Source organism: Sipha flava, unplaced genomic scaffold (assembly GCF_003268045.1).
Source record: "Sipha flava isolate LNK unplaced genomic scaffold, YSA_version1 200_pilon_pilon, whole genome shotgun sequence".
In the NCBI taxonomy this organism is placed as follows: Eukaryota; Metazoa; Arthropoda; class Insecta; order Hemiptera; family Aphididae; genus Sipha; species Sipha flava.
In genome coordinates, this window is record NW_020272785.1 from 433,520 (window position 1) to 449,727 (window position 16,208).

The 16,208-nt window shown below is 27.5% G+C and overlaps 1 protein-coding gene across 1 annotated transcript in view; it reads right to left on the reverse strand.

The window, feature by feature from the left end:
* Positions 1 to 16,208, reverse strand: part of LOC112682208 — a 131,153-nt gene that overhangs the window by 14,443 nt on the left and 100,502 nt on the right. Inside the window, exons 18-21 of the mRNA XM_025552723.1 lie at positions 8,312 to 8,490; positions 8,080 to 8,246; positions 5,942 to 6,233; positions 5,684 to 5,811 (exon numbers count right to left, since the gene is read on the reverse strand). Coding sequence (XP_025408508.1) covers positions 5,684 to 5,811; positions 5,942 to 6,233; positions 8,080 to 8,246; positions 8,312 to 8,490 — 766 coding nt within the window. The remainder of the gene's footprint in view (positions 1 to 5,683; positions 5,812 to 5,941; positions 6,234 to 8,079; positions 8,247 to 8,311; positions 8,491 to 16,208) is intronic.

Below are 16,208 nucleotides of genomic sequence, written 5' to 3' on the forward strand. Positions count from 1 at the left end.
GAGTATGAAGAATTTATTGAAATGACCACCGATTCATCTATAAAAACTTTATTTGATAAAATATCATTAACAGATTTTTGGTGCAGTAGCAGTATTACTAACGAATATCAATCTCTGGCTAAAATAGCTATCTCAGCACTTCTTCCTTTCGCAACAACATATTTATGTGAAACCGGATTTTCATCATATGCATCAACGAAAACCAAATATCGTAATAAATTGGATGCTGAAGCTGATATGCGCATTCAACTCTCGCCTATCAAGCCAAATATAAAAATACTGGTCAATAAAAAAAGCCAACATCATAGGTCACATTAATAAATAAATAAATTGCTAAAATATTATGTTCTTTTTTCTTATTAAATTAATTTTAATTGAATAATTTGTATATATTCGTATTTTACAGAAAATAAAAATAAAAAGCAAATCATTTACAATTGACATCATTTTTTTTATGAATTTTTGTTGTCTCATATAAACATTTCTGATTTTTGGGGCTCCGTAATTTTTTTTAGGAATATTTGGGCTCCGCGAACAAAAAAGTTTGAGAACCGCTGATTTATAGGACTATAACGCATTAAGCTAAGAACTAAAATAATAAGTTTGAAATATGTTTTTTTTTAGGCTTTTCACGAGTCATTTAGACTCTTGGCCGGTAATACTAATTCCTTCCATTGCTCTCTATCGTATGCCTGTTCCCAGTCCACTCTAATTTCTTCTGATAATTTCTTGACAATATGTAAAAAAGAAATACGTTCTGTAAGCCTGTTATTATTTTACTATTGAAAATTATTGAAATAAAATGTAAGTAATATTATATTTGTAATTAATATTGATAATAAGATGGGAAATGATTACAGATTGTGCTCCAATTTTAAAACCATTCGAATATATGACAATCGAATTGTCCAGAGAAAAATACCCAACTTTATCTTTAGTAATACCACTTATAAGAGGACATCAACATACGGTTAGAAATGTAAGACCAGAAACTGATGTCAGTATTTTACTAAAAAATAGTTTAGTAGCTATTGTCGCGAGGCGGTTAGGATCTCTAGAAAAAGATAAAATTGTCTCAAAATCAACTTTATTAGATCCTAAATTTAAAAAAAACTGCATTTGGATTGACAGACAATGCCGATAATGCTGAGAAATGGTTAGTCGAAGAGCTTACATCAATTATTTCTTTTAATAATGACGCTGGTGATCATAATATTAAAAATATAAGCGAAATACCAGCTTCCTCAACTTCAACAGGGTCCTCTTATTCTTTATGGGATCATTTTGATCAAAAAGTGACAGAAGTCAGAAGCGTCATATGTTCAAATGTTTTTGCAACATTAATGATGCGTCAGTACTTAGAGTTACCTCATTTGCATCGAGGAAAAAATAGTTTGGATTTTTGGAAACAACACAAGATGACATTGCCCGAATTATACTTCAATTATAACTTCAATTAAAATATCTCTGTATACCAGCGACTTCAGTTCCTTTTGAATGGATATTTTCGAAAGCTGGATTGCTAACAAATAATCGTCGAAATAGGCTGTCACCAAAAAATTCAAACTATATCATACTTTTAAACAATAATTTAAATCTTATATCGATCACAATACCTACTCACATTTAATTTTGATTTATCGTAATTTTAATTTTATATGCTTAATGGTTAGTTAAGACAAAGAATTGTCAGTTTTTTATTCACTTTATTTTCATGTAAATAGTATTTATATTTTGTATTGTTTTATCTTGAAGCATTTTTCATAATTTATTAATAATTCTTATTCATCAATTATCATATAAATAAAGTTTTTTTAGGATAGTATTGTAATTAATAAATATGTTACAGATATTAAGTATATTATAAGTATATTTGATTATACGTTAAATCTTTTAAAATTATTTATTATTATTATTTTGTATTTTAACATACGTACAAAAAAATAAATTGTCAGTTGTTTTTCTTACATTATATTTTATTTTGTTTTGTTATGAAGATTTTATTATATTTAAACATTGAAAAATACTAAAATAGAATGAATTTTAGTTCATAATGTTTATATGCATACCTACATTGATTAATGGTTATTTAGTATCTATTTATATCTCGATTACTATTTGTTCGATTATTTTAATCGAGTGAATTACTCGATTACTATAATATCTCGATTATCGAAATCACACGATTATTCCCATCACTAATGGAAAGTGTCGGCTCTACGGGGTGGCAAGTGGTGTGATCGCACCGGGTCCCCGTGCTTTTATGCTTGTATGTACTAATTATGTATTACGAACATCACTTTATATATAAATAAAAATTCTTGGTAGTACACAAATTGCAACCCATGTAATCGTTTGGTTTTCTCAAGAAACGGGCTGTTATCAAAAAAAATTAAAGGTCTATTTATACATATCCGACACGAGTCTGGGCTGTGACGGATTTTTATTTTAATGATCAAATTATAATTTCAAATATTGATTAAGTATTAATAGTTACGAGCAGGTATTTGAAGTATATGCACGTTGAGTATAGTGGATTACACACTAGGCGATTCGAACGCACGTCTCTGTGCGTTTTGAACGTCCCGATTAATCGCTCAAAATTAAACATGTACTTTTATATGGGTTTATCACACACGTAAATGAGACGCACGTTCGGTTGCGTTCGAACGCACCGAAACGCTCATGTTTAATTTTGTGCGGTCGGTCGCGATTTGCCGTTATAATTAAACATTATTTTCCCAATGTATTTTCAATACATTTCCGGCATTTCAATACACACGGACGATTTAAATGCTGCGATTGCCCTGCGTTTATTTACGTTCATTCATAATTTGTCTACGACAGTTGTCGTATTCATATACTTATAGTTTTTTTGAGGAATGAAATTTTTTACTGAATGCATATATTATAGTTTGCTATAGTTGGAATAATTTTTAAAAAATATTGTTTTTCTACCTATTTATAGAAAATTAAAAATTATATGTTTTCTTTGCTTTTCTTCAAAAATATTGATAAAATAATTTTGATAAGACAAAATCTTCAACGTTTAATAAAAACTAAAATATTAATTTATAAATATATATTTATTTTCCTAATCTTTTTATCACGATGCACCGACAATTAATTTTGAACAACAATAATATAATTTGTGAGATACTTAGAGAAAAAGATTTTGAAGATAAATTACTTGCGATTAACGGAAAACACGTAAAAATCCGGTGTCCTAATAATTCAGGCTTTTTGTATTTTAATTACAAAGATTATTTTTCCATTATATTATTGGCAATGGTCGATGCGAACTATAAATTTATCGCGATCGACGTCGGCTCGTTTGGAAGAGAAGGGGATGCGGAATTTTTTTAAAATCAAATATGGGATAGCAAATTTTGAATTGTACTTTCAAATTTACAAATTCAATAAAATTTCATCCTCAGTTGAGGATAATACAAATTTTTTGGACATTTTGTGTGTTGACGCAAGACCATTGGCGTGTCTACGGGGGAGGCAGGGTGGGCACCGGCCTCCCCAGCGACGTTTTTGGCCTCTTGGCTTATAATGGTGAAATCACGAGTATATAGTATCTATATCCGTGGCTGAAACAGTAACAGTAGGTAATTTTAAATTTTAAATTTATTGAATTTTATTATTTGTAATATTTTAATAAATTAATTGTTTAACCAAACTGATAAATAACAGTTTATTTTTTAATAACTTTAATAAGATGTGTATAGAAGTTGTATAGTTGATAAAATATTTATAAAAAATAAATAATTAGCACATTAGTTAATAGGTCTTATTAGTTCATAGTTGTAATAGCATAGGAAACCAATTTTAAGATCGAGAAAATCTTTAATTTGACGGGGTGAAAAAATTTCAGGAGCAATATAATTTTTATACAACAAAAATAAGTCACAAATATAGATAGAGATTATAGACTGCTGTAGTAAGTAAAAAATTTAAATTTTATAACTGGCCTCCTCAGCCAAGGAGGTCTAGACATGCCTATGCGCAAGACGTTTCAACGAAGTACTTGTTCAGATTAGTAGTGCGTTCGGACACACTGTGACATTTACCGACGCGCTGCGTTAAACGCAAGTAGGAAAACAGTCACATATAAAATGCATGTATCTAGTAACAATGCGTCTGACGCTGCGTTTGGACGCTGCAGAGAAAACGTCCTTTACAATTTTAAACTTAAATGATAATACACATTAACAGAATAAATGATAAAGATTGTATTATATAGCACAAATTAATTTTAATAAACCCTTTTATTCTAAATCTAAATTTATATTAGCATAATAGCAATATATCATGCATTATAATATGCATTACATGGGTACCAAAATATTTTTCAAATTTAAAGCTTATCATTAATTTAATAATAAACATAAAATATTATTTAAATGGATCAATTGTTTGATTAAGATTCATGTAGCAACAGTTTAAAATATTCAATTATAATAAATTATATACATTATAAAACAAATTTAATAAAACACCTATACAATTATATCTTTACAACATCTAAAATTGAAAATCATATAAATAAATAAGTATTTCATAATAATAGTTATGTATAGCAAATAATCAATAAAAAAAAATTATTATTATGACATGATATTGTTAGAATAGAATATAAAATTTTAATAAAATATTAACTTATTTAAAATTATTTATTTTAATTGGATCATTAATTTTCATACTACTTTAATGAATTTAATAGAACTCTCAAATGTGTTAGCAGTACATGCAAAATTGGAGTCAAAAATAAACAAACAAACAAGAACTAAATCAATCAAATAATAGAAAAAATTAAGCTTACATTTCACAACATTCTGACTGTATACACAGTTCTAATAGAAACATTTTAACAACTTATTCAAAATATAAGAAAATATTAAGTATAAGTAAATATTTCCATGATTTTTTATTTATAAATAATACCTCATTAATGTTGTAGAAGATTAGTTGACCAATCAGCATTAGGAATAACACGTAGAAAATAAGTATTAATTTCAGCTTACCTGGAGACCAGGAACAGCATGAAATCAAAATAGTTATAAAACATTTAATAAAGAAATGAAAATTGCCCAGAAATATAATATCTGTTCTAATACAACATTTGATTATTTAATTTTAGTTAATTATTTTGTAACAGTACCTAATTTTTTATACAAAGTAATTTTAGATTTATATCTCAATAAAAATCAGGTATGTGTGTTAAAAGAATAAAACTTATGACATTGTAATCAATTCTTAATAAAATGTAGCTAGACAAAAAAAAAAATCATAAACCAATTCAAACACTTTATTAATATTAATCATAATAGTATCAATTTTTGATTAATTTTTTTAAACAGATAATAATTTTTTAATCAATAGTATAAATTTAATTTATTTTACTAAGACAAATTTATTTGTCTTTATTAACTTCTGTGTATTTCAAATTTTATTTTAAAATTTGAGTAAAATATATTTTGCATCACCTAAAATTGTAACTATCTAGTGTTTGTAAATCATACATTTAGTGGACTTATTTAATTAAAATTAAAAAGCGATAATATAATTTTCATATTACCTCAATTTTGGATCATATACAGAATGATATGATCTAAAATATGACTAACATGAAAATTATTATTATTAATATACTGTATTCATTTATATAGTTACTCACATATTAGTATCAGTTATGTATTTATTTCCATCCAATTTATCATTTTCATGGTTAATCTCTGTTCTGCCTATGAGATCTTTGCAGGTTTGCTGTAATTCTTTCAGCTGTTTTTCATTATTCTCTATTCTCTACAAAATTATAAAAATTAATAATGATGGAAAACAATACAAATTAATATTATTATGATTTATTTTTATTATATTTTTAGTAAAATAATAATTTTAATAAGATTTTAAAGGTAAATTAACTTCTTCTTACAACTAGTATTGATGACAGAGCTTCATTTCCAGGAGTCATAATAGTCATTAAATTGTTGGCTAATTGTTTAAGATTAATTAATCGTTTTTCATGTTCATTAAGTTCATGTTCTGACCCTGAATCTGACATGCCACTGTCAGACGCTGATCCAAAACCTCCAGATTTTGGGTTTCCTCTAACCCCGCCATCATCACCAAATCCTTTAAATTTCATTTCCAGTTCCATTAATTGTTTGTCACATTCAACCCATGTGATTAATGCATTCTGGTACCTTGATATATCACTATCTAACCTGTAACCATGTATTCAAGTTTAAATAAATTTGTTTATAAAATGTTTATATATAGTAATAGTTTTATAATTCAATAAAATGATTTTTGTTATATTTTACTATATTTTATTATTTTTTGGATACATGCTCAAAACTATAAATATGACAAATTTATTCTATAAAAAATTATTATCTAATACACCAATAACAACGTTTTGTCCACAGGATTTAAAGAATATATACAAAATCTATGAAAAACATCCTGATTTACCAGAAATAATAATGTGTTGTGCAACTAGAATAAGCAATAATTTTATGCTGACAGAAAAAGTTTGTTTACGAAAATTTAATGCAAAATATGTTACAGTAAATACATAAAAAAATACTTATCATTCAATATATAATTAATTCTATAATTTTAAGGCTCAAAGTTGCAACAAAGAAATTGTGTATCAAGCAAGAGCTTTATTCACACCGCAGTTTAAAGATGAAATTAATGGAGTGTTATTAATTCAAGTAATAAATATAGGTTACAAATATTATAATACATATTTCTGTATTTATTATACAAGAAAATGTTGAATAGATTGATGGATTTGGTGAATCAAGTAGAACAAATTTTAACAACACAATTTATTACAATTTTTTTACTGAACATAATAGTGAAGTTAATTGGAAAGAAAAACAGTGTACCATATATGGTACAAGTATTCAATCAAATATGAAAGAAATAAAATACTATAAAAAATGGACAACAGTATCTAACAATACTATTTCAGTATCTAGATATTGTCGACAAAGTTACAAGTATATATGTGTATACAATATTCTTTTTTGGTAATGAATAATTAATTTTTAATAAAACAATGATAACAGTGATATAAATAAATGGTTATGCCCCGAAAGAAGTCATGTACAATTTTGCGAAGAAGACATTGGTTGTCCTATGATATGTGATAGTAAATTAATAGGAATTGCAAGTCAAAGATACAATTGGAAGATTTGGGCGTTTAATATGGATTGCGGAAATTTAGATGTAGAGACAAGATATTTATTTTTAAATCAGGAATATGTTAATTGGATAAAAACCATCATAGATAGTGAGTAACTCAAAAATATTTGAAACAAATTTTAATTTTGTTAGGTTGATGAATTGCCACTACTTATTTTATACCAATGGTGGGATAAAACACAAAATCTAGTATTTATTATTCATTGTTACACTTTTCATGCAGGGCAAGAGTGATGGCTATACAGAATATTTTTTTTTATAATTTTAAATTTATAGATAACATTAGTAATAACACTTTAGTATTAATAATCTTATTTAAAATATAGAAAATCAATAATGACCATCATTCATCTCATTTAAATAAATGATTAAATTAAGTTTAATATAATAAATGTAAATTTAATATCCTATTTTTAATAAATATAATTACAATATTAATTTAATTTAATCATAATTTTATGTTTGTATAAAAACTGTAATCATAAGCTTAAACAAAAGTAAGATACTTTATTGAAGCAAGTTTTAAGAAATATTTTTTTATTTATAATCAAGTATAAATGAGCTTGTATTAAATTGCCTGGTTTCTAAAGTCGAGAAAAAAAAATTGTGTAAAAAGAAATGTGATAATCACTATTTTTGAAAATAATCAATATTATACATTTAACAATTTGAATGTAAGCTATCAATTTTTAATATATCTATAAATAATTTCAATACCGTTAAACAGTCAATATTTAGATAATAATAATAAAAAAAAAAAAAAACATACAATTATTAATTTTTTCAATTAAAATAAGAATGACAAAAATCTTAAAATAATATAATACAAATGAAAATCCTTTAATAACTACTTGCCTTTGCTTAGCATTAGTATAAATAGAATAAAGATCTGCGACTTCTTTGTTCAAATGTCTTAGAACAGCATTAGCATCATTTGATTCATTAAATTGTCTGTTTAACTCTTCAGTAATGCTTACTTTATTGCAATTATTCCAATATAATTCTAAATTTGATAGTTCAGTCTGAAATTCAAAGGAAAATTAAAAATATCACTAAAATCATATTATTTCATTAAATACTACTGTACCTTAGCAGTGTGAATTAGTACTTGTAGTTCATTTTTGTTTTGCACATTACTATCGGGCTGATCATTAGGCGTGAATGACAATAAATGACTTTTGATTGCTGCTATATCAGTTTTCAGCAATTGTATTTTTTCTTGTTTAGAGATATCTAGTTCTAAACGTTCACATTTTTTCACCATGCCTGAAAATATAAGTTATATAAGTAAATAAGTGTAAGTTAAGCTTAAGCATACTGACATATATATGTATACATTTGTATTACACCTTTATATTTATTTATAAGTACAGGATATCAAAACTAGATATTTATTTGTCGAAAAATTGTATTCACATTGCATATTTTACCTTCACTATTAGTTACATGAGCTATAGTATTATTTAGTTCGATGATGTATTGTCTTAAAGTTTCCGTTTCTTTTGCTCGATAATTTTGAACTAGGTCCTTCATGATATCAAATCTTTCGTTTATATCGATTTCAGGAGACTCGTCAACAATTACAACAGATGGTTTATCACAAGCTGTTTGGTGATTTTTCTTTTTTGAGGTCGAATTATGTAGCAATTCTAAATCAATTTTTATTTGTTGGAAACTTTCGTCAAGACTACAGTCGAGAATACTGGTATCAGTGTCTGAACTCGTATTGAAGACGTAGTTATCGAAATCTAGCCGCTGCGACTCCAAGTCAAAAAACGGCATTTCAGAATCAGACATAGAATTAGTAACAATAGATTTGCTGTTTAGTTTATGATCCATGTGGAATTATTATATTCCTCACGCTATTTAATAAAACACGGTACGCCGGCACAACGGATAGAAGTTATAAATAGAATATATGCAAATATATTTTAGTCGTTCTGGGCCAACATGTTTTAGGTTATTGTCATTCGCGATGTTAACCAGTAAATTGACATTTCTGTAAGAGATATATAGTATTCGTTAAAAACCAATCCCAAAAATAAAAGTTAATATTTAAAGTTTAAATTATTATAGTTGTTTTTTCAATAGTCTAATAACTGTTCTTATTTAGAGGTGCCAATTAAAAAAGATAAACAAAAGTATTTTAAATAATAATAACAAGGAAACATCCAGAATACGCTTAATTATGTATAAGATATAAAATACAGAAAATGTAATGATATAAAATGTGTTCTAGAAATTTTTATGATGTTTCGTATCAATTACCTAGTTTTTAAAATAAACATCTCATTATTCTAAAATAGAAATCTCAATAATTGCGATTATGTAACGATTTGAGAAAAATACAGCAAATATCCATGCAAAATCTTTTTATTCAGCGAAAGAAAAAGAGAAATCGTATGACAGGAATACAATTAAGCATCGAAAATAAACCAAAAATGAATTAAATTGATAATGAAGCATGTAAATAGAACGGGTTGTTTTTATTTGATTCGGCGTGTAAGACATATTTATACTTATTATTGATTTATTTCCATTATTTTCGTATTAAACAGGGAAGAGTAAAATAATACCATTATCTCAACAAAAAGAATTCAGAACTCATTTTCTAGATTTAATAAAATAATTAATGTTGTTTTTATCGTTTTAGTACAGCCGAATCTTGAAAAATGTTGTTGTATGTACAAGCATTTTTAAATGACAGTTAGATAATAAAATAGACAGTGGGTCCACTTTTAGATTATTCTGTAATATGTGTATAAAAAAATAGGACAAATAAGTTAATATGGAATTATCTGGAATGTTTAAACAATTTTAAAATATTATCAATTAATTATTGTGTATGTATAAGAAAAAAAATAAAATAGTTTACTATTGAATATTGATAAATAGTCATTGTTATAATAAGATTCTTTGTAAAATTACTACAATCGTTTAATTATGTAATTTTATTTATTTACGATTATAACTGACTTATTTTTAACAGGCTGTTGCTAACATTTTGGAATTTTTCATACATATTTATTAAATGGGTCTATATATATGCAATATGGAAAATATAAGTATTATCTTTAAATAGGATTTATATACTTTATTATCCAAAGAACTAAGAGGTTTAGGAAGGGTTTTAAAGAACATGTTTTCTGGTAACGATTATAGAATGTTCGATGATGATGATATACAAAGGGCGCCTATAATTTTATACATGAACAGGATGTTTAATAGACTATTTATTATAATGCTCACTAATGTTACTACTGAAAAATGAGAGTAAAATATGCACTTATACCAAATAATTATTTTGGTTGAAAATAATTCTTCAATAACTAATAAATAAATAAGCTTAAGCTGTTTGATTTCAACAAATTGAATTAACATATATATGAAATATTTGATAAATATTCAACAAGCACTAAGTAAGGAACCAAATTTAGATTATAACAAATATTAATTAAATTAATTAATAATTACTTAATCAACACAATTTTTTTAAATTAAAATTAAAATAATATATTAATGAAAATTGAGCAAAGAACGACCTTTATTTGTAATTGATCTAAACTAAAATTAATTGTAAATTAATTACTTATTTCGTTCTATCTAGGAAATTAGAAAACAATTTACAGACGTAGTGTAAGTTAAGAAGAGATTATATTAATCACAGAAAATATAAGGAAATAAATAGAAAATATGAGCTATTAGTTTTATTGTATGTAGTAGGACTAAAACTTGGACTAAAATGATAAAATACATTTAGAAACTTCATATGACGAGAGGCATACAAAAAATTATATCTTGGTTATAGTAATAAATTAGATTATTAGGTATTGAATAAATATTAGAAATATTATTGTGAAATTAAATTTAAAAAAATAAGTATAGTTAGCACTCATGTGCACAAGTAATGAAGTTGATACCCAATACCTTAATCTATTTTCCAATGAAGTAGGATTAGCATCGGGAAAACCAAAAAACTATCTTCACGAATAATAATAATGATTAAATAAATTATATAATAATAATAATAATATATTCTATTCAAAATAATAATTTATAAAATATCATTACTTAAATTAATTAATGAAAACTACAATATTTGAAAATTTTAAAATAAAGGGGCTACATCGATAAATACGTATTGCACAGTATTACACTTTTAATAGTGCAGCATAATACGAGTGCAAGTTTTAACTGTTTAGTGCATATATATGAATCTACCATGGTCTAGTTAAATTACGATGGAGCCTGTTGATTCCAGCTTCCAGGTGTTACAATATATTTTCAACTAAATAGGACGCATACTAGTTGCGGACGAAATTATTCAGGTCAATATTGTAACATAACAATTGCGGACACGTTTTTCTTTATCATAATACTAGTTGCATACAGAGTTTTTTTTTAATAAAAATATTTATAGATTACTGTTATTATTTATTTATTTTTTGACAGGTTTTATAGTTTTTGTGGCAAACTTTTTTTGAAACAGTTTGTATAAATGATAATCTACTGATTTCACCATTTGAATATTGCAATATTTGTTTGCTAATAATATCCTCCTTTTCGACAGTTCTTTTGGCTCGTTTTAAATTTCTTACAGCAGTACAGTTCATTTTAATATACCTACCAGTCTGTACTTCATTTAAGGCCTCGATCAACTGATATATATAGGGTGACTCCGATAAAACATACCATTAAATTTAGCATGGAAACTTTTACAAGCATTTGTGGTTTGTGAAATAGATGAAGAAAATTCTGCCCATATTTCTGGAGGAAACTGTACATTTTTCAAAGACGACAGATATTAAGCAAGCACGAGTAAGGTTGTCGTTAAACTGATTAAACATATTTTTTGACAGCCGTCTCAAAAGCACCGGTACAATCTTAATGTTGATAAATAATCAGTCCAATAATGTCATAGGTTTATATATATCGTCAATATTAAGTAGTTTATCAGTAATTTCCCAACGTTTGGAAATTTGTACGCAATTAGTATGGAAATTTGTGTCCGCAATTCATATGTTACCTTTTTAGATTTCGTCCGCAACTCGCATGGTTTTTGTAACTTTGTCCGCAACTAGGAAACACCGATTAAATGCCACGATGATACACGTGATAATATAAACATTAGCTTGGACCAAATTATAAATTATCAACAAGGTATTTATGAATGACAAGATTGTAGATATTTTTCAACTTTAAACCAGTCAATAACATGGACGACTGATTAAAAATTGTATAACGATAAAATTAATCGAACGACGAACTACCATACCAGAGTGTGGTTTAAATTTCTAAAAAGCATTTAAAATATTTAAATAAACTATTCCACACAGACGTACACTAACTCTATTACACGGAAAGAATTGTCGAGCACAATGTATGCATACATTAACAATTATAAATGTAATGAAAAAATGCGGCAGGACTTTGGAAAGAGAAATGGTGTTATTTGAGATATGTATGTCATCCATAATATTATACTCGCTTTCTGCAAGTAAAGACCAAAGTGAAAACAAGAATGGTAGTCATGAGAAAAAATTACAATTTAAACTTAATTTTTAAATAATGAAATTGAATATATTTATCAATGATTACTGCACGTGATAACATTAATAACAAGAGATAACGAATCAACAGTAAACACACTAACGACAAATATTTCCAACAGGAAGGTCACAAGTCCAGAGCAGTTTAAAATATTAAGTAATATATTAAATTGGAATGGCCAATATAAATAGTACAAGTCCTTGGTAACAGATGTAAATCGAAACGGTAAAAGAAGGGGAAAAATGAACGAAACATTCAGTGATATCAATTTCACCGACAACGTGAGTCGATTAAGTACAATGAATAAAAAGAGAAACGCAGTATTGATTCAATAGGTTTTTGAAATTATCATAGTGAAAATAAAATTTAAATAATTTTTGACGATACCCACAAATAGCTTAAATCAAATTTCAATCGATACCTACTACCTATTGGTTATTACCACGTTGTTTCATATTTGTTCTTATCTCTACCCTGACCCCGGTGATCGTTTCATCGTCAACAACGCAATAACTAAATTTTATGTTTTGCCGGTTGGTAAGCATTTCAATTGGAATCGATAGAACATAGAACAAATCGTAAAATTAATAATAGTCCGTGTACATCACAAAGATCATTGCGAAGAAAAAAACAAACGAACAGAGTGGACAAAACCAATAGATGTTATACCTCTACAATAATAAACGTAACTGTTGTATTTGTATGAAAAACGAAAATATTATAAACTTAAAAATGCAATAGCCGTACGTGCACACATTAAACATCTAATCAGTAATAATTTCGCACTAATCAAAACAGTTAATAAAATGGGAAAAAAACATAATAGTTCACACGCGACAACGACGAGGACGGGAAAACGGATTAACATTACGCGAGTACAAACAGTTCGACGTCGACTGATTAACTGACGCTTGGACGGCGGCAGTGGGACATACGCGGCGGCCGGCGGCATAAAGCACACGCGTTTTGTCGGTTATGAAACGCGCGAACACGAGGGTCCACGAAAAACATCATCCCAACCGCGGCAACGTCGGGCGACCGAAGCGATTAATTATTATTATCAGACGCACAGAAGCGTTGTCGTCGTCGTTGCCGCCGAGGAAGGGATAGAGTGCGGACGTGCGTCACGTGTGCGTTTCAGATAAGTGCAACGTCCGTCGACTGTGACTCGGCTTACCCAGTGGTCCCTAAAACGCATTCGCGCCATCCAGGAGTCAGATCCCGGCACCGTTATTCCAAAATTACACGCACGCTCGTCAAACGTTTCGTACGGTTCATATGAACCAATATAATTTGTAACGCGGTAAAGGTAACCGTTACGTTTATATTAATGCCGGTCCGGGAAGAACGGACGATGTGATTTGCAATACGTTGGCCCCTCAACGAGGAGCTATGACGTTTGGACGGTGGTTTAAAAAATATATTTTTTAACCCGGGTTCGAATAGTTTTTCTCGCAGACGAAACAGTGTGATTCGTTGCCTTATATGGTTACATGTTTTATAACCACTGCGGATTAAGTGTTGTAAAATAATTGATAACATAGATGTTATTATACATAGAGTATTTTAGCATTTTTTTAAATTCAAGAGCGTATTTGAGGGGGGACGAAGGGGACATTCAACCCCTCCCCATGGTTCGTATTTTTTTGAATACAATACATTGATTTATTTAAAAAATAAAATATATAAATAATTAAGAATATAAATTACTAGTCTATCATTATATTATGTTATCATTATGAGCTGTAGGTAATGAACTGTAAATTAATTTTAAGTTAGTATTGAAGAAAAATTTGTTTCGCCCTCCTCCTATGGCCTCAACTTAAATACGCCCTTGTTTAAATTTATTTTTTATACTTTTAATATGTATGAAAATATTATTCCGCGATTAAAATATTAGCACGTTACAATCTGCAATATAATGACCGACTTTTTCGTCTAGTAGTAGCAAAACGAGTTATAATGACGGTAACATTGTTCTTTTTCTTTATAGAATTTCTTATCAACGGTATAAATTACATTTGTAGTGTTATAGAAGTAAATATCAATAACCCGCTTAAATTAGTTGAATATAATTTAATAAATACTATACAGTATTTTGCAGAAAGATCGACAAATAATGTAGAATAGACAACCATCATATAATATATAGCAGTGGCGGATCCACGGAAGAGGGGAGGTTAACCTCCCCAAAATCAGGAGAAATACATATTAAAAATCAATAATTTTATGAATTAAGAAAATTTTTTTTTTAATGTAAGAGGGAAAGTATACAATTTATATTTTTATTTATACAAGAAAATATAGTAGTTTTAGATTTAAATTAATGTATTATATTACTTACTATTATCTTAATTCATTATCAATCATTGACTGCAATGTTATAAAAAATATCTCAAGGGAAAATATTTTAGGTATCCGATAATGCGATCGTCGATCGACCTATAATGGTTAAATTAATTTTTATTCACGTTTGACCTATACTTCTAGAAAGATCGACCAGTCGATCTCTGTTGTATAGGTATCAGGGGCGGATCTAGGGGGGTTCAGGGCAGTGGCGTAGACAGGAAAATTTTATGGGGGGGGGTCAGCAAATTTAAATATATTTAATCTTATCACTATCATTTGACTACTATTTGTATTGATATCGGTATTTTTAAGTCTGGTTGACATTAGTTTTTTTGATTCAAGTAAAAAAAAAATAATTAATTTTTCTAGTCTACTTATTTGTTAGAGAATTTACCTATAATAATAAATAATAATAATAACAATTTAGGAGCTAGGAACTAATATAGGAACATAAATATTAGATATTAGAATATTTTCTGTCCAATCACTTAGGTATACTAAAAATATCTTACCATAATGGAATGTTTAGACGTCTTAGAATGATGTCAAATTAAAATAAAACAAATATAATATAATACAAATGTCAAATATAAACGAATAAACGAGTAGTAAGTAAAACAGTGAGACACCAACGGGCAACGACCAACTATTTACTAATAATTATTAGTTTTACACAATAAGGTGCTTGTGTTAAATGATTGGCGAGCCGAGTATGCAATAGGCATACCCAAAATAAACTTTGAATAGACAATTATATGGCTTCTATCTCAATTATCGGGACCAGACGACCGATTTAGAATCAACCGTTGTAGAAAACCTAAATAATATGTTCCCAAGTAAAAATTATCAAAGTAGTAATAAAGTATCTAAATATGATCATAATATTATGACTTGTGTGTGTGTGCAGCGTATGTATAATACGTTTATAGTGTTTATACGAACACTATAATATGTTTAGTATAATGACTGTTGAAAGTCATTTAATATGACTTTCAAGTCAAAATTCTAAAATATAAAAATGGTAAAGAAAAAAAAGTGTTTCATGTAAAAGTTAATTTACTATCTCAGGTTTCATGGGGGGGGGG